A 26,542-nucleotide genomic window follows, 5' to 3' on the forward strand; every position below is an offset into this window, starting at 1 on the left:
CAGTCTCTTTTTCATACAACATGCAGAATAATTTTTTTTAAAGTCTGATCACTATTTCTCCTGCTCATAACCCTCTGCCCCAACCCCCAAAAATAAAGTCCCAAATTCTCAACATGCTTTCAAAGTGCCAAAGGACCTAGTTTCATTTTTAACTTCGTTAACTACCACTTTTTCACTCACTCACAGGAAAGAACACTCCAGCCACAGAGCTGTTGCACCTGCTCTTCTCCCCCCAGTATTCAAATAGCTTATAAAGGTCGTCATTTGTCCCCACTCAAGAGTCACTTCTTTAGAGATGCCTTCCTTAACTATCCTACTGAAAACAGCAATCCATCACTTATCACTGACATTACATCATATAATCGCCCATTTGCTTGTTGTCAATCTATTTTTCTACAGTGTACCTCTACAAGGAAGCTCCATGAGGGCAAGGACTTACTTGGCTTTCTCCTATAGCCCCAGCATCTTGGATACTGTCTGGCATATCATGGGCTCTCAAATGCCTGTTGAGTGAATGAAGACTAACTTTCGCTCCTTGGGCTTTGGCACCCACCATACCTCTGTCTGACTTCCCCCTCACCCTTCCGTTTGCATGGCTAGCTCCTTCATATTCTGTAGATCTCAGCTTAAATGTCACCGCCTCAGAGGAGCCTTCCATAATGATCTTATTCTAAGTTCCACTGGCCCACTTGCATTTTTTATTTCAGCCTCTGTCCCCCTGTACTATTTATAACAACTTCCCTTTATCTATTTTCCTGTTGCCCCATCCCTCTCTCTCCCCACTAAAATGCCAGTTCCATAAGGGCTGGGACTGTCTCATTCACCACTGTATCCCCAGGACCTAGAACAACTTGCTGGCAAATGATAGGATCTCAAGAAATTTGGTGGCTGGACTTTCAAAGGCTAAAAGCTGGAAGGAATCCAAATGTTAAAGAATACTGGGAGGCTATTAAAGAATGAGGTAGCTCCATGTGCCTGGGCATGGAATGATGTCCAAGGCATTCTTAACGTGAAATGCAAGTGGCAGAAACAGCGAGATTCTTCTTGTGTAATTAATACCACGTGTAGAGAAAAAAATAGATTGGACTCCAGTGATCATTTGAGGGTGAGGAATTAGAAAAGACTTTAACTTCCTGTATTTTATACTTCTGTATTACAACCTTTTAAAAAAAAAAATCACTTATATTTGAGCACTTAGTACATGCCAGGCATTGTGGTAAACATTTTACATGCAGGATTTCATGGCATCTTCTTGAAAACCTTATGAGATGTTTTAATATCATCACCTCCTCATTTGCAATGAGGAGGTTAGTTCAGGGACATTAAGTAATTCACCTAAGGTCACACAACAGAACCATCACACTACACTATCCCTTGTGTTTTTGTAATTTAAAAAAAAAGGAAAAGACAATAAGATGACAGTGGAGGTAACAATCTAGGATCCAGGCTTTGCACAAAAGATGCTAAGGAAATTGGGCTCTGAGCTCCCTAGAAACCAGGACAAAGAGAAAACATGATGAGTTCTGAGATCCTTGGTGCTTCAGAGATAAAAGAAAGCCACTGACCAGGACAAACACCTTTCCCAAGCGCTGAGGTTTAAAAGACCTTTTCCATGAAGCTCATAACAGAGCAGTGTACAATCAAGTGGTCTACAGCTTCAGTTGACATAGCTGTATACCTTGGTGGCTGCTGGCCAGTTACAAATGGAAGTTCAGTAAAAGCAATTCCACAAGGAGCCAAATTTATACAGCCTGAGGTGGTCTGGTTAGACCCATAGTTAAAATTACATGTGTGGCCTAACCCTCCGGCAAACTCCCACAATATTACAAATTCAACCTATTACAGACTATGAGCAAGAATCGAGTCAAGAAGTGACATTCATCTTAAACCTCAGCTCTAGTGAATTTTCCAAGTAGGTTGATTGGTTTTATGCTTCTTTTACAAAGAAACTGACTCATAGAAAGCCTAGTTACATGTCTAGGGTATGTCAGCGCAAGCTCTATATCCGTCTTAAATATCCCTTCCCCAGCCACCTGTGCTTCAACAACAGTTTACGCCCTCAGAATCTCTCTGTGGGTGGTGGGTCGCAGGACCCAGGAGGGTGCCATCCTACACACAGCAGGAGAGTGAAGGGGGCTAGGCGCAGCCAGTGAGGTCCACACTTTTTCCGGAGGTCCGCTCTAATCCTTCTCAACTCCCTGTGTCCCCGTCAGGGAAGTAAGGCTCATATTACACAGATGAGGAAACACTGCACCCCCAAACATAAAAATACGATCTCGCAGTATACATTTGACTTTGCTCATTTATTTACTTTCATTACAAGCTGGGGATAGGTGGGTCTCAGCTTGGGGAGTTTGGGAGGTGTGCTAGAGGGAGGAGAAGAGAAAGAGAAAGTAGGGGCTTCTAAGTGGAAGAAGATGGGAAGGAGGAAGGAGAAGGGAACAGGGTCCAGACCCTACTTCCTCCCTACACCGAGACTTCCCAAGCCTAAGTAGAAGAAAGGAGCAACAGGACACCCTCCCAGAGATGTCCTTGATTCCCCCCTCCTCCCATCCCACAATAACCCGAAAGAAATCAAGGAAGAGCAGGAGGCGGGCGGCGGGCAGTCTTGGTAAAAAAAAAAAAAAAAAAAAAAGGAAAAGCAAAAAGAGGTCAGGTGCACCCAGCCCCAAGCAAAGCTGAGGTCTCTCCCCTTGCCAGGGAGGAGAGCCGTGCGCATGCTCCCTCGGGCCGGCCGCCGGCCCTGGGGCGCCCTCAGCCCAGGCCTTTTCTCTTCTTCCGGCTGCCGCGCTCCACCGTTTCTCTGGCGAGGCTGCGGTCGCCGCCGCCGCTGCTGCCGCTGCTGCTGGCAGTCGGGCGCTGCAGAGGCCTCTGCTCGCTGTAATGCGGCTCCCTGACGAGCGGCACGGCCTGAAGCAGGAACTCACCGCCGCGGAAAGTGACGCGCACGTCGGTGCGTGGGTACGTGCCGTACACGCGCCGCAGCTCCCGGCGCACCACGTCCGGTAGCTCTAGGCGCGGGCCTAGCGTGTGCTCCACGTGGCCCCAGCGCAGCTGTGCCTGCAGGCTACTGCCCTCCGGCCACTGCGCCCAGCTCTCCGGCGCGGGTGTCCCTGCCTCAGCGGGCATCTGCAGCGACGGCCCCGAATAGCCGAGCACGGGGAAGGGCTGGCGCAGAGTCGCGACGTAGGCCTGCGGGAAGGCCCACCAGGGGGTCGCGGCCCCCAGGGGTGCGCCCGGGCCGTGGAAACAGTGGTATTCCCGCGGGGCCGTCCAGTCGCCGGTGCTCAGGGCTTGGGGCCAGCTGCAGATATTGTGGGTCTGCACGGGGGACAGCAGTAGGGGGCCGGACAGGTAAGTGTAGGTGAGGGGCTGCAGTGGAGGCCAGACGCTTTCCCCGGGCGCCAGGCCGCTGTATGAGTACATGGCCGGAAGCTCAGGCGGCAGGCGTTTTCACTGAGGCCTGGTCCTGGTCCAGACCTGTAGTGGGAGGGGTGTGTGTGTGGATACACTTGGTTCTTATTAACACCACCCATCCCAGCGGCCTGCTCACCCACCGCTCTGGTTCATAGGATGAGGCCGAGCTAGTCTCCTGGCCTTTGAGAATCCTTCCTAAGGTGTTCAGCTCCTCTCTGTCCCAGGGTTGAGCCTGAAGCCTAACCTCCCAGCACACAATAAGGACCCAGTGCCTTTTCAAGCCCTCAGTCCTGAAATGCTCTTCCACTCACTTATCTCCTCAAGCCGGGGGTAGTTGGTCCTCAGCATTTCCGCGGGGCCAAGGAGGTCCAGAGTGGGGCTCCTCTCCACCACTTTTTAGTTGAGCTGGTCACCTCCATGCTCTGCCTCGGCCACACCTCCCCGTTTCCAGGCAAAGGAAAACATCTTGAGCTGGCCAGGAGCCAGCCAACCTGTGTCTACACTGTATGAGCCAGCTAGTTGAACCCGCAGTAACCTAGATGCTCAGTGGTCAGCGATGCCCTCACCACAGCTTGCTCAGACTCACAGTCAGTAATGGTAAGAGCAAAATTCAGCCCCATGTCTACTTCAGGACATTAGCTTTATTATCAATTCATGCTAAGGCTTCCTTGAAGCTATCATCTTACAGTCCTCCTGCTCTAGAATGTTACATAAGAACTTCTAGTTCTTAATAACCGTGTGCAGTACATGTTGGCATCATTCTCATTTATTTTTATTTGTTTAGAAGATTTTTTTTTTTATTTTTAGAGGGGAAGGGAGGGAGAAAGAGATGTAGAGAAGCACTGATCGGTTGCCTCTTTCCTCTTGCCTGCCCCTTGCTGGGACCTGGCCCACAACCCAGTCATGTGCCCTGACTGGGAATCGAACCAATGACCTTTCAGTTTGCATGAGGGCACCCAACCAGCGGAGCCACACCAGTCAGGGTAATAGCTAAGGAACAAGAGACTCATCCCAGGGTCAGAGTCAGTAAGTAGAACTGGGATTTGAACCCTGATTCTAAAGCCCAGAAGCTAGTTGGGGGAAGCCAGAAAGATGGCTTCATCTAGACAGGGTGGGCCCTGTCTGAGTTCCAGTCCCCTATTACAGGCCACTACCCTCTACCTTTTTCTTCCTCAGTTGGTTGGGCGGTAGTTGCTGGATGATTAAAACTGGTGCCCTCTCTCAGCTGTTGGGCTGCTAGGCCATCATACTTCCCTTCCCCAATCTGTTGACTCGAGCAGCATTACCAGTAACCCCCACAGATTCTCCTAGATTCTTAGCACCCCTCAAAGGCCAGCCACCCTCTGGGAAGGTCCCCTACTCTTACCCTCGCCCTCCTTTCCCCCAAGATATCCTTGGCTTAATCACTGGGAATCTGTGAATATATTACATGGCAAGAGGGGATTAAAGTTGCAATGGTATTAAGGTCATTAATTAGCTGACCTTAAAATAAGGAGATCATCCTTGATTATCTGGGTGGATCCAGTGTAATCTCAAGGATCCTTAAACCTGGAAGAGGGAGACAGAAGAGTTGGAATGATGTAATACGAGAGTCGACTAGCCATTGCTGGTTTTGAAGGTGGAAGGGGGTCAGGAGCCAAGGGATGCAGGCTACCTCTAGAAGCTGGAACATGCAAGAAAATGGATCCTTCCCTAGAGCCTCCAGAAAGGAATGCAGTCTTGCCAACACTTTGATTTTAGTCAGTAAGACCCGTTTTAGACTTCTGACCTCCAGCGCTGAAAAGTAATAAATCTGTATAGTTGTAAGCCACAAAGTTTGTGGTATTGCAATTTGTTACAGCACCAGTAGGAGATTAATATGCCCCTCTACTCCTGTTTATAACTTGGCCCTCTCCAAATCTCTGTACCTGAGGTATGTCCAAGACTACCTGTACACTGACACCCCAGCCTGGAGCTCACTGAGGGACCCTGTGGGACTTGTCAGTTTCTCCACCTGCTACCACTCCCCCATGGGGATCTGGCTGAGACTGGGTGGGAGGTGGGGAGGTTGTGAAACCAAGCTCAAGGCGGAGCCTAGAAAGATGAGAAGCCTTTGCTTTTAAAACTGTTTATTGATTGACTTGAAAGAGAAATGTCATTTTGTTGTTCCTCTTACCAGTGCATTCACTGGTTGCTTCTTGTATGTGCCCTGACTGGGAATCAAACCCTCAGCTTTGGTGTGTTGGTCTAACCAACTGAGCTACTCAGCCAGGGAAGCATACATTTTAACACTGGTCCCTACATGCTTGCTGAAGGCCTTTGCCAGTCTGGGGAGGGAGTTTACAAGCCAGAGGAGAAAAATAAGGACCAAGCTGTGAATTTTTCAGCATTCATTCACCCTGATTCCAGTAACAGCCCCCAGATTTACTGAGATTAAAATGGTTTTAGGGCAGTTGGCTCCATTCCATCATTAAATTATGGGTATAGGGCTAAACCAATCAGCACTGTCATCCCTCTGGCCACAACGATTGGTTTACACTCGATTTGGGCCAATGGCAGCCTAGCCCAGAACTTTGTTCTATCGGGTGGAGGAAAGCGCTCTCTTTCTCCAGGACAGAAATCTGAAAGATCGCAACCTGGGTGGAGAGAGGAAGACCTATCTGAGCATGCAACCATGGAAGTGGAGCCAAGGGACAGAGAGAGAAGTTGGGTCCTGATGACATTGTTTGGATGCTGGATTTTAAAGTCACATAAGCCAACAGTTTTTTTTCTTCTCCAGGGTTTTTTTGTTTTTTGAGATACTGACATACACTGCTGTATACGTTTAAGGGGTAGAGCACAATGACTTGACTTACATATATTATGAAATGGTCACCACAATAATTTTAGTTAATGTCCATCATTTTATTTAGATTAAAAAAAAAAAGGAAAAATTTTTTTGTAATGGGAACTCTTAGGATCTACCCTCTAACAGCTTTCAAATATACCACAGAGCAGTGTTAACTATAGCCATCCTGTCGTCTGTTACATCCCTAGTACTAATGTATCTTCTAACTGGAAGTTTGCACCTTTTGTACCTTTGACCACCTTCATTCAATCCCCTTTTACCACCACTTCCCAGTTAAATACCTTTCTTGCTTAATCTAGTTTGAGTGGCATCTTTTTTTCCTTTCACACAGGGCCAGCTGTGTTTACTTCATGTAACTTTACAGAAGATATATTGAAATGGACATTTTTTAAAAATTATAAAACACCATCACCTTAGTCTTTAGAAAATTAAATATTTGGGTTATTATACAATGGGGCGGAGTCCTCTTGCTTGCATCAACAATACACGCTGCGTGTTCCCCTCCCCCCAGCATTTTATTATGAAAACTTCAAAAACAGTAACCTGAGTAGTTTTTGATCCGTGAACCCCATGATCCCCCTGCCAGAGGCTCTCTTGTCCACAAAGGAGAGAGCTGTCAAGAGGGAGGCCAGTCTCCTCCAAGACTGGCTTCCAGTGAGGCAAACTGACAGACAAAATAGGCACGAGGGAAGGAAGATAGAGACAGGAGCAGATTCACCTGGACTTGATCTAAATAACCGCCTGGCTGGAGAGGGTAAAACCGAGGTGGATAAGTTTTGGGCTTGGCTGCCTAGGTTGGTAGTCAAGACAATCCTGGAGTTAAAAAAAAGAAAGCAAACAAAAAGCTGTAGTCAGCAACTGGAGGTTGAGGAATGGGGAGTTCAGTTGGGACATTTGGGGAGCTGTCCAGCGGCAGGTTTATATTCAGGCGGGAGATGGGAGGTGGGGTAGTCACTAAAGAAAAGGGAGTAGGTGAAGTTATACCAGAGCAGCTGCTGCTCAGCCTGCATCACGCTGTGTCATCATGGCTGTTCATTTACTGGGTTCCACTTACGCCTTTTGAGGGCGGGAATCTTGTTTGTGAAGTCCCCTTTACTCCCTGTAGCTGATGGCCTGACAAGTCTGAGTGAACAAGTGGAAAGAGTATCAAAAACTTGGAGGACCCTCCCTCTGCCTTTAGAAAGCCCTGGGGAAAATGAGAAGGGGACTGAGGAGAAGTTGTTAGCTAGGAGGAGAACATGGTGGGACCTAGATCAGAGAGGTCGGGAGCCAAGGAAGGAGAGAATTTCAAGGAGAGTGTGTATCTATCTGTCCCAGGAACTCTCATACCACTTAAGAAGCCAGGCAGGCAAAGTGACCTTCAGTCACACCCCGTGTCTCCTCCCTGTTAGCTCTGTGCTTGGCAACCAGGAAGAGAAGTCAGATAATTGCAAGGTCTAGCCTTGGTCACAACACAAAACGGTAACTGGTTATATTGTTTGTAAAACCAGAGGGCTCCGGAGCCTCAGAGTGTAACCACGGGGCAGTAAGTGCAATGTAGGGGCCAAAGTCTGTCCTACTGTTTCACATCTAGTTCTAGCCCTTTGGCAGCACCCCCACCCCCAATCCCTGATTCCCCAACTAGATGCCCAGGGAGGGCTAAGTAAAAACTCAGGGTTTGCTTTGAAATAAGGCACGTGCCAGCCAGAGATATAAAGCCAGGAGCACTCCCTTAGTCAATTTATGAAGGCCCTACCGTGCCAGGCTCCGTGCTGCGTGTGGGGTTTCTTGCCCTCTATTCTCACAGCCAGGAATGCACAGATGAGGGTAAGGGTAGAGAAATGGCCACCTTCCTTCTAGTCATGAGGGCTCTCTGGAGCAGGAGGGGTTGCTGAAATTGCTTGGAGTCTAGAAGAGATGGGGGGCAGGGTGTAGCTTAGGAGAGACATAGGAGGTACGAAGAGGGTCTGAAGGGGCAGGAATGGGGGGAGGGAAAATGGGACATGCTGGTGGGAGATGAATGCTAAAGGCAAGGTTCCAGAGATCACTGGGGACTCCCCAAGAACTGGTTGAACATACTCTAGCCCCCGCAACACCAGGGCTCTTGTGTTGGACCATTTGCTAGGGATGGGCCCTTTACCAGGTTGTCAAGAAGGAGGAAGAGAATAATATTCTTGGTGACAACAAGCAATAAAGGCATAAGGACCAAAAGTCTGGAAGACTCTTATGCCCTTGTTTCTCATTTAATATCCTCAGAATCTTCATAAGGTATAATATAGAGGCTCACAAAACGAGGGTCCCATAACAAAGAAGTGGTGGAGCTAGGGGACTGAATCTCAGGTCTGCTAAAGGCCATTCTCTTCATCCTATCTCCCAGGGTTAGGAAACAGCAGGTATGGGGTGTGTGCTGTTTGATTGCCTGGAAATTTAACCAGGTTACAGGCCAGTTGGGAGAAGACATGGGGCATCCTCACCAGATTGGACTGAGCAAAACAACTGAGGGCCTGCAAGGGTAAGAAGAGGAAGGACTTCTATTCTGGAAATCAGGAGAGCTGAATTCCAGCTGGTCTGGACTTCTTGGTTATAGTGTGGATGTTACTGAATATCTTTGAACCTCAGTTTCATCTGTAAAATGGGTATAATAGCACCTACCTCCAAAGAAGGATGTGAGAACTCAATGGAGAATGCACATAAACTTCTTGACTCAGTAGAGGGCACATAGTGAGAGCTCATTACTCCTTATATTTTATTATTATTATTATTATTAATAGGAGGAGGTTGGGCTGCATGGTTGCTCTCTTAGGGCCTGGCACCTGTGCCCACAGCTGAAGCTGGGTCTGTCTGCTCTTGAGGGTCTCACAATCCAGCATCAGGGAGTCGCAAGTGGTGTCACTGCTATTTCCTTATCTGCCTCCGCTGTGTATCCAGTAAGATGACAGGCCTGAAGAAAGATGCTGAGTTCTCTTCATTCTCTGAACTAATACTAAGGAAGGATGGGGAGAGGAGAGGGGATGCACAAAAAAACCTTGTTGATTTAAACTTGTCAGCTGAATGTAAATGAATCAGGAGACTTTGGCTAGAAATAAATGATACAGATTTACTTGAGGGTCTTGAGACTTACAAATGGGAAATACAACTAAGTAATAGCCAGGATGTTCTGAAGAATAAAGAAAAGCTGAGCGTTCTTATAGTAAAAAGTATATTCTTGAGAAGAATCAGTCCTGCACGCTTAGCCTCTCGATGTGTCCGAGATGGTAATCTTCCAGATGTCAGGGGTTCTAGACACTGAACGTTCTTTCCTAAGATCTTCAGGGGGTTATCTACATATTCACATACATATCTTCAGCATTGATGCACAACCGGAAAGTTCGGAAGTCTAATTCCCAGGCTAAAGCAAGAATAGAATCATTTCCTCATCCTCAGCCTACTTTGATTTTGGTAATTTAGCAGTTTGACTACATTGATTCCATTTTATTCACTGCTTCCTCAAACTGAAATGACATTAAACTTTGAGGAGGGGATGAGCAGGTCAGGAATCCAGGCAACCTGTCCCCTTCTCGCTAACATCCGCGTTCTCTTCGGTACCTAAGGGCAAGCGCCCATGACAAATATGGCGGCGGCAGCTTCGGGCGCGGGCACCTACCTGCCAGGCGGTCCCGGGAGCTGCGCAGAGCCAATCGCTGGGCGGGGGCGGAGGCAGGGGCTGGGGAAGCAGCACTGAGCGCGCAGGAACACTGGCTCGCACCTGGTTCCGGGCAGTGGCGAGTAGGATTCTGTTGCCACGATTGCGGTGAGGGATTGAACGCGGCGAGGTTCAGGGGCAGGAGCGGGCCGCACTGGGGGCCAATCAGACGCGAAGGATAGACCGAGGGGGACGGGAATGCGGTCTCCTCTGGAAGTCCCGGGGGCTGTCTGCGGGGGTCCCCGAGGTGATAAGGTTGTAGGTTGGAAGAGCCCTTGGGGCAGGGTGGGAGAAGCTTGGGTTCGAGCGGTGAAGGTGGAATCCTTGCTTTAGGGCTCCCTGGGGCTGGGGTCGCGGCATGCTTCGGGTCCGGATCCATTTTATAGATATAAAGGCCCTTAACTCAGGTGACGCAATAGAACCACTTGGGGAGCTTTAAAAGGACACCATGCTGGGCCCCGTCCCTAGGAATTTCAGTTTTATTGGCCAGGGGTGAGGCCTGGGCTTGGGTGTTTTTGAGCAGGTGATTTTAGCATGCAGACTGGCTGGAGAACCACTACGTGTTTCAGGGCCAGCTCCTGAGTAAAGAGCTCCTGGGTTGATCCCAAACTCCTTAGTGGCTTGGGTAGTACTAATGTGAAGATGCTGACCCTCGCGTACTGCTGTAGTAACCTGCGGGGGAGGGAGAGCGAGAAGGCCCCTCCCCCAATACGGTGAAATTTCATTTCCAGCCGGAGGAGGAGGGCAGGCCCACCAGTGTGGGTTCTCCCAACGGCCCTGGCCGGCTGGGCCTTGCTGCGGGGAGATTGGGCAGGAAGACAAGGCTCTGGGCTGTGAAACAGGAAACAACAGGCAGATCTGAGGTCAGCTACTGGTTGAGAAAAGGGCACACCTAATACTTGTGCTTTTCGTTTGATACCCCTGAGGAAAGGCTGGGAATGGATTTGTTTCTCCTGCTTTATAGATGTAAGCATAAACTCAGGTAGCTGGTTAGTGATAATTTAGACGGCCTGGCGCACCCCAAATTCAGATTTTGCTTCTTACTAGCTTTTCCCCTCTGCGCTAACTGCTTCTCATACAGTCTCTAGTCTTCAAGAAAATCAGAAGCAAACACCCACCTTCCTCTGATACCCCTCACTCCAGGGGCCCTGTCTGGCACCCTTGGTTTCCTCCGCCAAATCCATCGGTCCCACTCACCCAACCAGGGAGAAGCTACTGTTCTCATCCTTTCCTTGTTCTTTATCGCCCAGAAGCCTGACAGGGAGAAGAGGGGAGAGTTTCACATGATGCCAGGGGGCCTTTCCAAACAGATCTGATTCTGTCACTTCATCACCTCCTATCCCATTGTCCTCAGAATAGAATCTTATGTGTGGTTTTCCACTCCCCAGTCTAGTGTCTTTCTACCTCCCTGCTCTGAGCTCTCTTCCCATACTGTTTCTATGTTTCTTAGCACAGCACCCGGCACATGGTAAAAGCTTAATAAACATTACTTTTGTTATTCTCACTAGTCCTCTTTGTGCACCTCTTGCCTTGCTGTACCTGTTGTACTCAGCAGGGTACATCATAATAACCTTGATGGACTCCCAAGGTGGCCAGTTTCTGAATCCCAGCCAAGCAGGAGGCGGAGCTGAGGGGCACAGTGGGATCTGGGCGTGACACCCCTCCTACAGCTGCTGCTCTTACCTAGGGCTCGGGAATGCTCCCACTGGCCTTCCAGGGGCAAATCAATCCAACATGTATTAGTTGGGCACCTACTGTGGTGAGGGAGCCTGGTAGAGGCAGGGAGCAGGAATCAGAGGCGGGTCTGGCCTGGCCTTGCCCTTAAGGAGCTTGGGAGCTGGAGGAGGATAAGAGACGCATTTGGATCTGATAGAGGAACCAAGGGACCTCACAAAGTGAGAGAACACTGATAGGAGTCCTCCGGAAGGCTGGTGCCACTGACCTCCGCTGGCCTGGGCCGTGAAGAAGCGGGATTTGATAACGATGGTGGGGGGGGAGGTGGGCATAGTGATGTGGGCAATGTTCAGATGTTTTAGTCAAAAACACCAGTTTCGAATCTTGGCTCCAGTCCGTAATACCTCCGTGATTTGGGGCCAGTTATTTAACCTTCTGAGCCTTGGTTTCTTCATTTATAAAATGAGGATGGCGGTAGTAACCAGAGTTGTCAGGATTCATGGTAGTAGATATAAAAGCCCGGCAAATCCTATACCCGTGAGAAATGATAATAGTTACAGCTAGAATAGTGAGGGAGAAGAAACAGAGTGAAGGAAGGCGTGGAGGTGGCATTTAAAAAAGGATCCGAGGGACAGCAGTCTGTGCCAGGCAGCGAGCAGCATCAGTGTTGGGTGCTGGAAAGACAACTTCAGTCGGGTTTGGCAGAAGGGACACTGAAACCCTTTTAGGAGCATGAAACCAAACTTCAGAGATGTGTAATAATAGCAGTAATAATCGCTACTGTTTAGAGAGGGTCTTCTGTGTGCCAGACACTATGCTTGGTGCTGTGTATACCTTTTGCATTTTAGCCCACAGCAATTTAAGTGGTTGCCTTTATCATTCTCATTTTATATTGGGTCGGCCAGGAAGTCCGTTGAGGTTTTTTCTGTAAAATAAAAGACACATCTTTTATTTTCACCAATAACTTTATTGATTTGGATATTTTCAGTATGTCGGCTATCTCTTGCTATTGGCTTCTAGTGGGTAGAGGCCAGGGATGCTGCTAAGCATCTTCCAATGCATAAGACAGCCCCACAGCAAAGAATTATTTGGCCAAAATGTCAATAGTACCAAGAAACTTTGCAGACCACTTTTGATACGTTTGATCAGTCACAGCACTTTCTCCATACAGTGTACAAATTTTTTTGGTGTTTCAGTTGTTTTACCTTTCTTGAAATAATAAAGCATAATACACTGAAAATGTTGTGTATTTTCTTCCATCTTTGATATTAAAATGGCTACACAAAAACTCTCCAGTTTTGATAAGTTTTTTAAGTGTGTACTGATACGACAGCTGTCACAATATAATCTAACAAAATTGCTTCAAATGAAATTAGAAACAACTAAGTACTACTGGAGCCATCATATGGAAAAAAAACTAAACGAACTTTTTGGCCAACCCAACAGATGAGTCTGAGGTCCAGGGTATTCTGCTGCTGCTCCCCTGATCTGTTATAAGTGAGCTCAAGAAAAAGCCAGTTTCTGAGCACCTTCCATGTGCCTGGCATGGTGCTCGGGGCTTCCTGGACATTAGTTCAACCCTCCTGACACTCTAGAGGCAGGCATTATTACCCCGTTGTCCAGGTGAGAAAACCAAGACTCAGACTGCTGAAGTGACCTGCCCAAAGTTACATTCTTAGTAGGAAGTGCATTTGGCATTAAACCAAGGTCCTTCTGTTCACACAGACATACCCTTTCCATCTCACCCCCTTAGAGGTTTCCTTCTATTGCCCCAGAGTGGGAGCCTGGAGCTTGGCACTTTGCCTGCAGGGTTCACCTACTCTGGCAGCTGGGCAGCTCACTAGACATCTGGGTGGAAAGGGGGAGCTTCACTCCCTTCGCCGAAGAAGGCTTTGGAGGTAAGGTAGGGAAGTTCTGATTCCCTGCAGAATCAGAGAAAGCAACCCCAGTTAAGGATAGTAACAGAGGTGTTGTGCACTATGCTTTATAGCTCCAAAGCACCTTTAGATTAATCCCACTCCATTCTTCTGTGGTGGGTAGGGAAGGTTTGAGAGGTTCAACAGTAACACTCTCTAAAGTGCTCTCCACACTTACCATGCTAAGTGCTTTAGAGTCTTTTCTCATTGACCGCTAATGATAATAGCCTTAGGAAGGTTGGCCCCATATTACAGATGAGAAACAGGCACAGGGAGGTTAAGCAAATTGCTCCAGGGCACACAGGTACTAAGTGGTAGAGGCAGGACTTTGGCGACCTCCAGTGTGTCTTCTTTCAGCGATGTTACTTAGAAGGTGCTGAGGAAACTTGTACGGTGACAGATATGTTCATGATCTCAAAAGTGATGGCTTCACAGGTGCACACATCTTAGAACTGATCAGATCGTACACTTTGAATACATGTAGATTTTTGTATGTCAGTGGTACCTTAATAAAGCTGTGGAGGGAAAAAGAAAAGCATTTCCCACCAACCATTCCTTTAGGGGCTCAAGGTTGTGGGAGAGGCCACCTGACTGTCTTCCTGCTCTGGGGCAAGGTAGGATCACTGTGGCCTGGGAGAGATTCTCATACACTAGTGGCTGGTTTCAGGTAGTTTTGGCGGCTTCTCCTTCTCTCATCTCTTCACCACTAGGCATAGACTGGTGCCAGGCTGGAGCGGGGCTGGGAGTGCATACAGGTCTCTTGAGCAATTGCTCCTTGGCTTCTAATGAGTCTGAGAGTGACCCCAGGGAGATTCCCTCCTGTTCTCCCATCAGAGCCTCTCTCTCACCAGTCATTCACTCCCAGAGCAAGAATGGTTGAGTCCAGTCCATTCTCCCGCAGAGCGAGGTGGCGGGAGGGGACACAAGCCCTGCCTTGGGAATCCTGCAGTGGCATCAGGCATGAGAGTCTGCTGTGCAGGGGCAGAAGGCATCGGTCAGGGCTCATGGGGCTAGAGCAGGTCTCCTGGACCCGGTACTGGCTCCCAGAGGATGGGTGAGACAGAGACAGAGGCTATGAATGCGGCCCAACACAAAATTGTAAATTTACTTAAAACCTTTTTCTTTTCCCCTGCTCGTCAGTTTCCATTAGTGTTTGTTTTTTTTTTTTATTTAATGTGTGGCCTAAGACAACTCTCCTTCCAGTGTGGCTCAGAGATGCCAGAAGGTTGGACACCCCTGACAGAGGAATCCTTCCTTGTCTTGCCCAGCGTCTGGTGGTTGCCCCAGTCCTTGGCATTCCTTGGCTTGTAGCTGCCTTCTTCTGGATTCTGCCTTCATCTTCCTTCACCTGGCGTCTCTGCTGTGTGTGTGTGTGTGTGTGTGTGTGTGTGTGTGTGTGTGTCTCTGTGTCCAAATTTCCTTCTCCTTATAAGGATACCAATCATGAGATTAGGGCCCACTCTAATTCATTGTGACCTCATTTTAACTTAGTTACATCTACAGAGACCCTATGTCCAAATAAGATCACAGTAGGTACTGTAAGTACCTACTGTGAGTAAGGACTTAAACATATCGTTTTTGAGGGGTGCAATTTAATTCACAACCAGGGGTTTGACAGGAGGGAGCCCCCAGAGCTCCCTGCTGGGGGTCAGGCAAGCACATGTGAGATTATTTTTCTGAAGCCAGAACAGCAGCTTTGACCCTAAAAAAGAGACAGCCTTTATGCCTCTCCATTTAAAGTGTGGGCATGGACCAGCAGCATGGTGTCACCTGGGAGCCTGTTAGGAATGCAGTCTCAGGTCCCTACCCAGAACTACTGAGTCCAAGCCTGTATTTTAATGGAGGCCTCGGTGACTTGAAAGTACATTATGGTTTGAGAAGCAGTGCTCTATTAAAAATCCGACTGTTACTTCCTTTCCCATCCATGATGGTCAGTATGGCCTGCCAGTCTCTGCATGAGTCAGCCTGGCTGGAAACCAGGCACCCGCGCTGTCCTCTGCTTTCTCTTTTCACATAACGTCTTCTTGAGTTTCTCTCCCATGTGTCAAGTTTACCCGTGTGCTTCCGATTTCTGGAGAGTGTTGGGCTTGTTCAGCCAGTCCCTTTGTTGTGTTCTTGGGGTATGTCCAACTTTCTTTTTTTTTTTTTCTTAATTAAGCAGTTTGGTTTTTTTTAAAGATTTTATTTTATTTTACTTTATTTTATTGTTTTAGAGAGGGGAAGGGAGGAAGAAAGAGAGGGAGAGAAACATCAATGTGCGAGAGATACATCAATGTGTTGCCTCTCGGACACACCCAACTGGGGACCCTGCCCGAAACCCAGGCATGTGCCCTGACTGGGAATTGAACCGGTGACCCTTTAGTTTGCAAGCCAGCATTCAAGTCACTGAGCCACACCAGCCAGGGTGTACCCAACTTTTTACTGTATATAAATGTTGCTGCCATGAACATCTCTATATACATGCATTCCTTTGGGATTAGTTCCTTGAGGTGGAATTTCTGGGATTAAAGTGCACAAGCAATTGTGGACTCATCATATCTCATCACTCTTCAATATCTATGGAACTTGACTTCACAGCAGGTTTCTCTCCATCCTGCCAGTGCATAGGAACCTGATTTATGAGGTCAAGTGGCAGGTAAGGCTTTGAAGCCAGACAGGCCAGCGTTCAAATCCAGTACATTTTTGCTGTGTGACATTGGGCAAATTACATAACACATCTGAGCTTGGTGTTGCTCTATAAGATTGTTACACACTTTGTAGGGATTTTATAAAGATAATAATGACATCACCAACATCCATTTATTGAACACTTTCTGTAAGTTACCTTGTTTAATCTTTAAGTTTCTCTGTAGGGTAGATATGATCATCTCATTTTCCCTACTACAGAAGAGGAAACTGAGGCTTGGGTGAAGTAGCTTGCAGTTACATCGTAGGTACATTGTGTGTCCAAGCCCAAGGTTGTAATATACACCATTAAGGTCAGATAACACGGATAAAAGAAGACACTGAGCACACAGCCCAAGCAGGGTTGGATGCTTGCTTTTGCTTCCCACGCCTTTATCGGTTTCCTTGAGTTACTCCCTGGTAAGGTAGCCAGCCCAGCATTGTTTCTGCTGTGTATCATTAACGAGTCCCCGGCTTTGTTTTATTTGTTTTACGTGCAAACTTTCTCTAAGTTGGAAATGAGTTCTTAAAATGACTCACAGGTCTGGAGTTTGGAGCAGGGCTGGCTTTGATCTTTGTAGCTTACTGGCTCTTTCTTCCCCAGGGACAAGGATGGCCAGGCTGCCCGTGGTCATGAGCACTTCTCTGCTCCGAGGCTGAGGCTGGGCTGGCAGCCATGGGGCTGGGCGGGCCCCAGGCCTGGCTGTTGCGCTTGCCCACAGCTGTGGTCTATGGCTCCCTGGCCCTCTTCACTTCCATTCTGCACAACGTGTTTCTGCTTTACTATGTGGACACCTTTGTCTCAGTGTACAAGATCAGCAAAGCTGCCTTCTGGGTCGGAGAGGTAGGTCAGTGCTGGGGAGGGAGCTGGGCAGATTGCAGGGCTGGGTCCTGCCTAGCCAGGAGCTTGGCGCAGGCCGGGCTGCCCGTCGGGACTCAGCAAGAAAAACTGGAGCTGGAGGCCTGGATGGTTCCTCTGTGGGATGACACCAGCTCTGGCCAGTGCCCTATGAGTCAGGGACTGTTCTCTGCATTCACATATATCAGTTTATCAGCTGGATACGTTTGTCCACCGGGCCCTGCGTGGGTGGGAGTTTGATGGGGGCAGTGGCCTGTAGAGTGGGTTTGAGCAGAGGGACTGACCTGAGCAAAGGTTTGCAGGCAGGAAAGCTGGTGTCACCTTTGAGGGGTGACGAGCATGCTGGGCAGGGAAAGCCCCGGAGAGGGGGCTGCCTGGAGCCCACCTGCCCCATCTCCCCTCTGCCCACAGACGGTGTTTCTCCTGTGGAACAGCCTCAACGACCCCCTCTTCGGCTGGCTGAGTGACCGCCAGTTCCTCGGCTCCCAGCCCCGGTGTGTCTTGGGGAAGGCCCATGACGGGTCCTGCCCGGCCCCACCCTTCCTCAGGGCTGGAGGACCCCCACCTGTGATTGGGGTGGGGAAAGAAAGGGAGACCATTTTCCGCTGGAAGGGGAAGAGGCCGACCCCAGCTCCGCTCGCCTGGCCCTCAGGACTGGGCGGTGCATCACCACTTTGCTGCTCCTGGCAGCTCCCTTCCCCGCCCCCCCAACCCTGGCTTCAGCCCATCACTACCCCCAACCCTGAGAAAATCACACCCCACTTTGGCCTTCAGCCCTGGCAGGCTGGCAAGGGAGCAGAGGAGAGAGTACCCACTGGCTAGCTGTGTTTCCTAAATTGACAAAGACTGAGGATTTGGAGTTCGTTGGGACCACCTTGGGCTCGGTTCCTCTTCTGGGGACTGGGCCCAAGGCTGCAAGGGCATCTTCCAACAGCCCTCCTCTCCCCGGCAGGTCGGGCACTGGGCTCTCCTCGAGGGCCGTGGTGCTTGCCCGGGTGCGGGCCCTGGGCCGGCATGGGCCGCTGCTGGCGCTGTCATTCCTGGCGTTCTGGGTGCCCTGGGCCCCAGCCGGCCTGCAGTTCTTATTGTGCCTGTGCCTCTATGATGGCTTCCTGACGCTCGTGGACCTGCACCATCACGCCTTGCTGGCTGACCTGGCCCTCTCAGCCCACGACCGCACCCACCTCAACTTCTACTGCTCCCTCTTCAGTGCGGCTGGCTCTCTCTCTGTCTTTGCCTCCTACGCCTTCTGGAACAAGGAGGACTTCTCTTCCTTCCGTGCCTTCTGCGTGGCACTGGCCGCTGGCTCTGGGCTAGGCTTTGTGGGGACCACACGGCTGCTGCGGCAGCGGGTTGAGGCAGCTGGTAGGGAGCCAGGGTGTCCAGACCTGGCTGTGGAGAGCGGGTGAGTGGCCAGCACTGTTCTCAGTCTGATGTCAGCACCGGATCCCCTGTCTGGTGGGCGGCTCCCCTGGGGGGGTGGCTCCGGCCCAGCCCCAGGCCGTTCCTGACTCCCCTCTGCCTCATAGCCTGTGTGGAGAGGAGCTGCTTGTGGGCGGCGAGGAGGTGGGCAGCGTCACCTTGGGCCAGTACCTCCGGCAGCTGGCACATCACCGGAACTTCCTGTGGTTCGTGGGCATGGACCTGGTGCAGGTAGGGGGGCGGCCACCCCACCCAGGATGGTGAGGGTATGCCTTGCACAAGGGAACAGGTTTCTCAAAACCTGGGCAATCAGTTCTGGGTCTTGCATGATGACCGCAGGGTGACCGGAAGGCAGGAACACAGGTTGGGTAGTTAGAAGACCTGGATTCCAGCACCACCTGAGCTCCCAACTCCTTGTGTGATCTTCGGCAAGTCTCAGCTGCGAGGGAGGCCGGGGGGTGGGGCAGCCGTGTCCTGCAAAGTGAGGACGTGAAGAAGAGGTGCCCCTCTGGGGGCTCCATGGCAACCTTTTTAAAACATCGAGTGCCACACCAGACATACATGCAGTATATAAGCTAGTCAAATTTAGAAATAGTTTTCAGGTTCATAAGCTTGTTTTACTAAGGTGTTTGTAATTGAAAAGAAAAAACTTTTAATTGTGCTAATGACAATTTTATCCTTGCTTCTAACTATTAGCAAAATTAGATAAGCAACAGGAATTGGTTTTAGGTTTTCTTCTGGCATGTTTCATGTTGAGGGACGTGGGGGTAGAGGCCGCTGTTGCTCCCGCTCCTGGCACCCCTCCCGCCCCAGCCTCCTCACTGCCGGTTGGGTTACAGGTCTTTCACTGCCACTTCAACAGCAACTTCTTCCCCCTCTTCCTGGAGCACCTGCTGTCCGACCACATCTCCCTCTCCACGGGCTCCTTCCTGTTGGGTGAGTGAGTGACTCGGGCAGGCTGGAAGGACAGCGGCTTGCACCCGGAACCCCTGGCTCAGCTGCAGGCGCAGTACCCCCCTAGCCGGGGCCTGGGTGGCAGGGGCTGACGCTGCTGTGGGGTTGCGCCTCCAGCCCCCAGTTCTGTCTTCCTGAGGAAGGGGCAGAAGCCTGCTGTGGGTGTGAGGGGGCAGGGTGCTCTCACGGTGCTCCTCCTGGTGACGGTGCCACCCAGAGACGGTGGGGCACAGTGTCTGGTTAACAGCAAGGACTGTTAGTCACTGTTGTGGGCCTCAGTTTAAGTCAGTTTTACTTATTTATTTTATTTATTTATAGAGAGAGGGGAAAGGAGGGAGAAAGAGAGGGAGAGAAACGCCAATTGGTTGCCTCTCACACGCCCCCAGCTGGGGACCTGGCCTGTAACCCAGGCTGTGCCCTGACCGGGAATCAAACTGGCAAACCTCACAGGCAGGCGCCCAGTCCACTGAGCCACAACAGCCTGGGCGAAGCCTTGACGGCTTATTTACTGTTCGGCCTTGGGTGTGTTTTATGTGATCTCTTTAGGTCTCCATTTCTCATCTATAAAGTAGGAATAATAATAGTACTTACCCTAAAAGGCTGAGAGGATTAAATAAAAGGATGCAAATTAGCTCTCAGCACAGAGCCTGGCAAGTAGTTACGCAACCTCTGATGCTGATTGTTCAACTGTGGGGAAAATTGTGGGAGTCACCGCAGTGCCCCCTGACAAGGCTGCACCCCTTCTCCTCAGGCATCTCCTATGTTGCTCCCCATCTCAACAACCTCTACTTCCTGCCCCTGTGCCGGCGCTGGGGCGTCTACACTGTGGTGCGGGGGCTCTTCCTGCTTAAGCTGGGCCTGAGCCTGCTCATGCTTCTGGCTGGCCCCGACCGCCCCGGCCTGCTCTGCCTCTTCATTGCCAGGTATGCCCTGCTCTCCCTCGCCCCCACGCCGCCGTCCCGCCCCTTCACTCTTGCCTGCTTTCTCTCTCTGCTGCCAGCAACCGTGTCTTCACTGAGGGCACCTGTAAGCTGTTGACCTTGGTGGTCACGGACCTGGTGGATGAGGACCTGGTGCTGAACCACCGCAAGCAGGCGGCCTCGGCGCTTCTCTTTGGCATGGTGGCCCTGGTGACGAAGCCAGGCCAAACCTTCGCCCCGCTGCTGGGCACCTGGCTGCTGTGCTTCTACACAGGTGAGGGCCGGGGGCTGGCGAGGGGCTCTCGAGGCTCCAGGGGGCACAGCTTATCTGGCGTAGCAACTGGTAAGCTTGGTTCTAGGTCCGCTGAGGGGGAGAGGGGCAGCTGCCTGACACGGGCTGGGCCTGGGCCGCCGTGGGCTGCCGCAGCTCCTCTGCCTCTCCCCACAGAGGCCGAAGAACTGGGTCTCTGATTCTCCCGTTCTTTCAGTAGTTCATTCACTGATTCAACACGTAGGCGGGGGATACCACCTCTGCCAGCTGCTGCTCTGGGTGCTCGGGAGGCAACAATAAGACGTACAAGGTCTTGGCCATCATGAAGCTTATATTCTAGTCGGGGAGGAGGGGATGAGGTGATAGACGGCCAAACAAGACACTGGCAGGTAGTGATAATGCAGAGGCAGAAGTACAGCAGGTCTTCCGTAGATGTGGTTTTGTTCAAGGTTGTAACTCTTGTTTATATCAATTAGCCTATGGTAAAATTGGTTTGTCATACATTGTTTCACTTAACGCCACAGAACGTATTGACAGCATTGAGTGAGGATCTAGTGGGACTGAAAGCTACTTAGTGTGGTCTGGGAAAGTCTCTCTGAGGAGGTGACACCCAGGATGTAAACTGAATGGGAAGGATTTGGTCTATAAAGATCTCGGTGAATCCCAGACAGAGGAGCGACAAGCGCAAAGGCCCAAGATGTTAGGAGTGCTTACATGAAGCTGGATAGAGGCTCTAGGGAGCAGGGCATAGTTGGGATTTTATTCCCAGTTCATAAACTGTTGGTGGGCCCTCTCTCGCGGAAGCACACTTGCGCCCTTCCCTTCCCCTGTTTCCTTCCCCCGCAGGCTTGCATCTCCTCAACTCTAGGGGTCCCCACAAGTATTGCCACCAGGGGAACAATGGGCAGCAGCCAACCCCCTGAACCTGTGTCCAGGTGCCCTTTTCTCCGATTTCTCAGTGAGCCAAAGCAGCCCTGTCTAGTCCCTTTCCTGTCGCATCTATCCTAAGCCTTACCTCCTTGCTTCACTGTCCCCAGCTTTAATAAATGTCCTCTTAAAAAAAAACCCAAAACCATAAATACAAGAAACTGTTGGAAGAGTTTTAAGCAGGGGGTGACATGGTCTGACATTTCTTTCTTTCTTTCTTCTTTTTTTTTTTTTTTACTTTATTGATTTGAGAGAGAGAGGGAGAGAAAGCATCAATTTGTTGTTCTATGTATTTATGCAATCATTGGCTGGTTCCTTCTTTAAAAAAATTATATTTTATTGATTATGCTGTTACACTTGTGATTTTTCCCCCTTTGTCCCCTCTCCACCCAACACCCCACACTCCCTCAGGCAATTCCCACACTATTGTTCACGTCCATGGGCCATGTGTATAGTTCTTTGCTACTCCATTTCCTACACTGTACTTTACATCCGCATGGTTTACATCCCCTTCTGTAACTACCTATTTGTACTTCTTTTTTTTAAATTAATAATTAATTTATTTACTGTTTGTACTTCTTAATCCCCTTACCTGTTCACCCATCTCCCCACACCCCACTCCTATCTGGCAACCATCAAAATGCTCTGCAGCCATGATTTTTGTCTCTGTTCTTCTTGTTTCCTTAGTTTTTTAGATTCAATTGTTGATAGATTTGCATTTTTTGCCATTTTGTTGTTCATAGTTTTGATCTTCTTTTTCTTAAATAAGTCCCTTTAACATTTTTTTTTTTACTTAAGATTTTACTTACTTTTAGAGAGAGGAGAAGGGAGGGAGAAAGAGAGGGAGAGAAACATCAATTGGTCGCCTCTCTCACACTCCCAATTGGGAACCTGGCCTGCAACCCAGGCATGTGCCCTGACTGAGAATTGAACCGGCAACCCTTCAGTAAGCAGGCTGGCGCTCAATCCACTGAACCTCACCACAACATTTCATATAATAATGGTCTGGTGATGATGAACTCCTTTAGCTTTGCCTTGTCTGGGAAGCTCTTTATGTGCCCTTAGATTCTAAAAGACAACTTTGCTGGGTAGAGAAGTTTTGGCTATAGGTCCCTGCTTTTCATGACTTTGAATATTTCTTGCCAATCCCTTCTAGCCTGCAAAGTTTCTTTTGACAAATCAGCTGACAGTCTTATGGGAACTCCCCTGTAGGTAACTTATTTTCTCTTGTTGCTTTTAATATCCTCTGTTTATCTTTAACTTTTGGCATTTTAATTCTAATGTGTCTTGGAGTGGGCCTCTTTGGGTCCATCTTGTTTGGGATTCTGTGTATCCTGTGGACTTGCATGTCTATTTCCTTCCCCAAATTAGGGAAGTCTTCTTTCATTATTTTTTCATATAGATTTCCAATTTCTTGCTCTTTCTCTTCTTCTGGCACCACTATGATATGAATGTTGGAATGCTTGAAGTTGTCCCAGAGGCTGCTCACGCTATCCTCATTTTTGTTGTTATTTTTTAATTTTTTTTTCTTCTTGTTCTGAATGGTTGTTTTTTGCTTAAGTTCCAAATCATTGATTTGATTCTTGGCTTCATCTATTCTACTATTATTTCCCTGCAAATTGTTCTTTATTTTAATTAGTGTATCCTTCGTTTCTGACTGGATCTTTTTTATGCTGTTGAGGTCCTCACTAAGTTCCCTGAGCATCTATAACCAGTGTGTTGAACTCTGCATATGATAGATTGCATATCTCCATTTTGTTTAGTTCTTTTTCTGGAGTTTCTGGAGTTTTGATCTGTTCTTTCATTTGGGCCATGTTTTATTGTTATCTCATTTTGGCAGCCTCCCTGTGTCTGTTTCTATGTTTTAGGTAGAACTGCTTTGACTCTTGTGTCTTGTCTTGGTAGTGTGGCCTAATGTAATAGATGTCCTGTAGGGTCCAGTGGCACAGCATCCCCTATCACCCAAGTTTGGTACACAAGGTATGCCCTTTGTGTGGGCTAAATACATCCTCCTCTTGTAGCTGAGCCTTGGTTGCATTTGGCTGAACAATGGGAAGGATTTACCCAGGCCAGTGAGCAGCAAAGATTGGCTGTGACCACTGACCACTAACCTCTGCACTCTGTGGAGGATCAGCTGTGCAGGGGCAGGGTGGTGGTGCTCAGATGTGGTCTGTAGCTGTCCACTGAGTGTGCAGGCCATGGGGTTTCCTGGGTGATATAGGCCAAGTTCAGCCTCCACCTGTGTTTTGCTCAGGGCTGTCCTTCCTGAGCTATAAAGCAATCTGAGATGGCTGCTACTTGTGCTGGGCTTGGAGATCCCCAGGCAAGCCAAACTATGAATCTAGGCTGGCTGCTGCTAGTGCTGGGTCTGGGACTCACTAAGGCCAACTGTTGCTTGTTTGAGAGAATTTAGGAAGTTGTAAAGCATGAGCCAAGACCAGCCATTCATATGGAAAAGCAGCTTGGGTGGGCCTATAAGTTGGGTGGGGCAGAGTTCTGGGGATCTCCAAGGCAGGTCCAACAGTGTTTCCTGGATTGATGGAGTCTCAGATATGGCACCAGCTTGCCAGCTCTGTGGTGGGCAGGTTTAGCAAAGGGACAATGGCCTCTGCTTGCCTCGATGCCAGGCACTTCAGTTTCTCCCTTTCAGGCTGCTACCGCAGTGCTAGAGCTCAGAGGGAGTGAATCTGAGTAGGTGAGTCCACGTGTGGGTTCTTTAAGAGGAACTGCTTGGGGTTCCAGAAGTTTCTTCTATCAACTCAGTTCCTACTGGTTTTTGCAGAAGTTGTGGAGACTTATCTTCCTGGCACTGGAACTCTGGGCTGGGGGGCCTGGTGTGGAGCTGGGGCTCCTCACTCCCGAGATTCCCCTCCCGAATTTTTATCCACCACACGTTGGGTGAGGGGCCAGCCCACTTCATGTCTGCGCCCCTCCTCTCAGTCTAGATGGATGTGGTTTCTTTAATTCCATAGTTGTCAGACTTCCATTCAACTCAATTTCTGACAGTTCTGTGTGCTGGGTGTTCTGGATTTAGTAATTTTGATGTGGTAGTGTGAAGAAGTGAGCCATGTCTGCCTACAGTGCCATCTTGGCCGGAAGTCCTCACTGGTTGATTCTTTTATGTACCCTGACTGGGGATCAAACCCACAACCTTGGTGTATGGGGATGACCCTCTAACAAACTGAGCTACCTGGCCAAGGCCTGATATATATTTTTAAGAGCTGGCTCTGGTTGCTGTATGGAGAATGGGTTGTACGGAGGCCACGAGAGAGGTGATAGAGGCCTGGACCAGGGTGGTCCAGGCTGGGGGCCTGGAAAGGAGTATTTGGATTTCAGAGGTGTTTCTGAGTTGGGTAGAGGTGAAGGATTGGCTATTGGGGAGCGCTGAAGTTAACCAAGGAATGTAGGAAGACTTTAAAGTTTTTGGTCCCCGTTATTGGGTGGATGGATGATGGTGATACACATACATAACCAAGAAGTGAAGACCGGAGGAGGGGCAAGGTCGGAGGAGGGATAAAGTGTTGTTCCGTATGGGTATCATTTGAGATGTGGCTCTGTGCACTTTGCAGGAGCCTAGGGCTGACCCTGTTCTTCCTGCACACTCTCTTGTCCTAGGTCATGATCTCTTCCAGCAGTCCCCACTGATCCCTGTTGGCAGTGCCCAGCCCTGGCCAGAGCCCCCAGCCCCACCCCCAGCTCAGGCCCCAACGCTCCGCCAGGGCTGCTTCTACCTGCTGGTGCTGGTGCCCATCACCTGTGCTCTGCTGCAGCTGTTCACCTGGTCCAAGTTCACACTGCATGGGAGACGCCTGCACATGGTCAAAGTCCAGCGCCAGAATCTGTCACGAGCCCAAACCCTGGACATTAAGACAGTGTGAGAGGTGCAGCAAGGCCGCCCTGATGAGGACACTGCCCACAGCTCTGGGCAGGAGCCACTTTTGCCGGCCTGGCGTCCTGCTCCCCTGCCTTCCTGGGTGCAGCCTGGAGGACAGAGGGCAGAATGGGCTCCCCTGGGTCTGAGCCACGAGTGTCACTGGGTCTAAGACCCTGCTTGGCTCTCTGGCCCAGCTTGGGCAAGGGCTGGGCCAAATCTGCTCAGGGACCTGCTTCCCCCTACGGGGCAAGAGTAAGAAAAGGACCAAGAAGGGATGGGGATGCCCTGTGGTCACATGGGGTTGCCACAGGATGGAGGCCTATCCCACCACCTGGCTGGGGCTGGCACTTCCTGTGGGCTCAGGGACCACTGGACACTGCGGCTGCGCCCTTTCACCCAGTCACGGGAAGCTGACTGTAAGCCTCACCACCCCCTCCCTTCACCCTTCCAGGGGTGTCTCTGGGTTCTCTGCTTCAACTGTGCCTGAAGTAGCACGCCCCCACTGCTGCGGGGCTTCCCTACCCCCACCCGGCCCCTGAAGACATCCCGTTCAACACAGATGATCAGATTCCTCCTGTTCCCACTCCTGAGGTCTGTGCTGTGTGTGGGAGTGGTGGGTTGGTGGGGCTGGTGAATAAGATTCCTCATTAAATATGAAAAGCACTGAGCATTTTTACAAATGTGAGTTGGGGGGCCACCCACATCAGGTTCATGGAGGTAGCAGGGAGAACACGTGGACTGGTGGCTGCATGGGCACTTGGAGCAAAAGGCTCAGGCCTGCAGCCATAGCCCCACTGCTGGACACGGCGGCCGAGGAAGAGCGGCTGCCCTCCCAGATGTCCTCAGCCTTGGAGACACCGGGGGAGCGTTACGAAATGGTGACGTCTGAGCTCGCATCCCTAAGATTCTGCTCTCATGGGTCTGGGGTATGACTTGAGCAGTGGGTTTTTGGAAAGCTCTGGTGATTGTACCTCTGCTCTAGGCCAGTGTTCCTCAGCCTTGGCACCCCTGGCCTCTGCTTAGATGCCAGTAGCACCTGCGCCCCTGCCCCCTGGCGTGACAACCAGAAGTTTCCAGGAATTGGCAAATGTATATGGGGGCCAAACAGACCTTGACTGAGAACCAGTGCTCTAGGCCAATGATTTGTTGAGGGTCT

At 49.9% G+C, this 26,542-nt stretch overlaps 2 protein-coding genes across 2 annotated transcripts; one reads left to right on the forward strand and one right to left on the reverse strand.

Moving 5' to 3' along the window:
- Positions 1 to 2,754: 2,754 nt before the first annotated feature.
- CUNH10orf95 (chromosome unknown C10orf95 homolog) lies at positions 2,755 to 3,426 on the reverse strand. Its single transcript, XM_054581219.1, has one exon. It carries the CDS (start codon positions 3,424 to 3,426, stop codon positions 2,755 to 2,757), a length of 672 nt encoding a protein of 223 aa, XP_054437194.1.
- Positions 3,427 to 9,929: 6,503 nt separating this feature from the next.
- MFSD13A (major facilitator superfamily domain containing 13A) lies at positions 9,930 to 26,106 on the forward strand. The gene is made up of 9 exons (XM_054581428.1): positions 9,930 to 10,013; positions 16,764 to 17,003; positions 17,430 to 17,512; positions 17,971 to 18,423; positions 18,548 to 18,671; positions 19,280 to 19,376; positions 20,146 to 20,317; positions 20,395 to 20,588; positions 25,128 to 26,106. Exons 2-9 carry the CDS (start codon positions 16,836 to 16,838, stop codon positions 25,388 to 25,390), a joined length of 1,554 nt encoding a protein of 517 aa, XP_054437403.1. The 5' UTR covers positions 9,930 to 10,013; positions 16,764 to 16,835; the 3' UTR covers positions 25,391 to 26,106.
- Positions 26,107 to 26,542: the final 436 nt, after the last annotated feature.

The sequence above is a fragment of the Pteronotus mesoamericanus genome, unplaced genomic scaffold (genome assembly GCF_021234165.1).
Source record: "Pteronotus mesoamericanus isolate MK-2021 breed Mesoamerican mustached bat unplaced genomic scaffold, CSHL_Meso_final contig_657, whole genome shotgun sequence".
Classification (NCBI taxonomy): domain Eukaryota; kingdom Metazoa; phylum Chordata; class Mammalia; order Chiroptera; family Mormoopidae; genus Pteronotus; species Pteronotus mesoamericanus.

What these genes read in the sequence shown, in the direction of transcription:
- CUNH10orf95 (XM_054581219.1), bottom strand. Translation starts at nt 3,426, where the DNA reads ATGTACTCATACAGCGGCCTGGCGCCCGGGGAAAGCGTCTGGCCTCCA.
- MFSD13A (XM_054581428.1), top strand. Translation starts at nt 16,836, where the DNA reads ATGGGGCTGGGCGGGCCCCAGGCCTGGCTGTTGCGCTTGCCCACAGCT. An exon ending in GACCTGGCTGTGGAGAGCGG is followed by an intron (nt 18,424 to 18,547) that starts GTGAGTGGCCAG and finishes TCTGCCTCATAG; the next exon opens with CCTGTGTGGAGAGGAGCTGC. An exon ending in GCTGCTGTGCTTCTACACAG is followed by an intron (nt 20,589 to 25,127) that starts GTGAGGGCCGGG and finishes CTCTTGTCCTAG; the next exon opens with GTCATGATCTCTTCCAGCAG.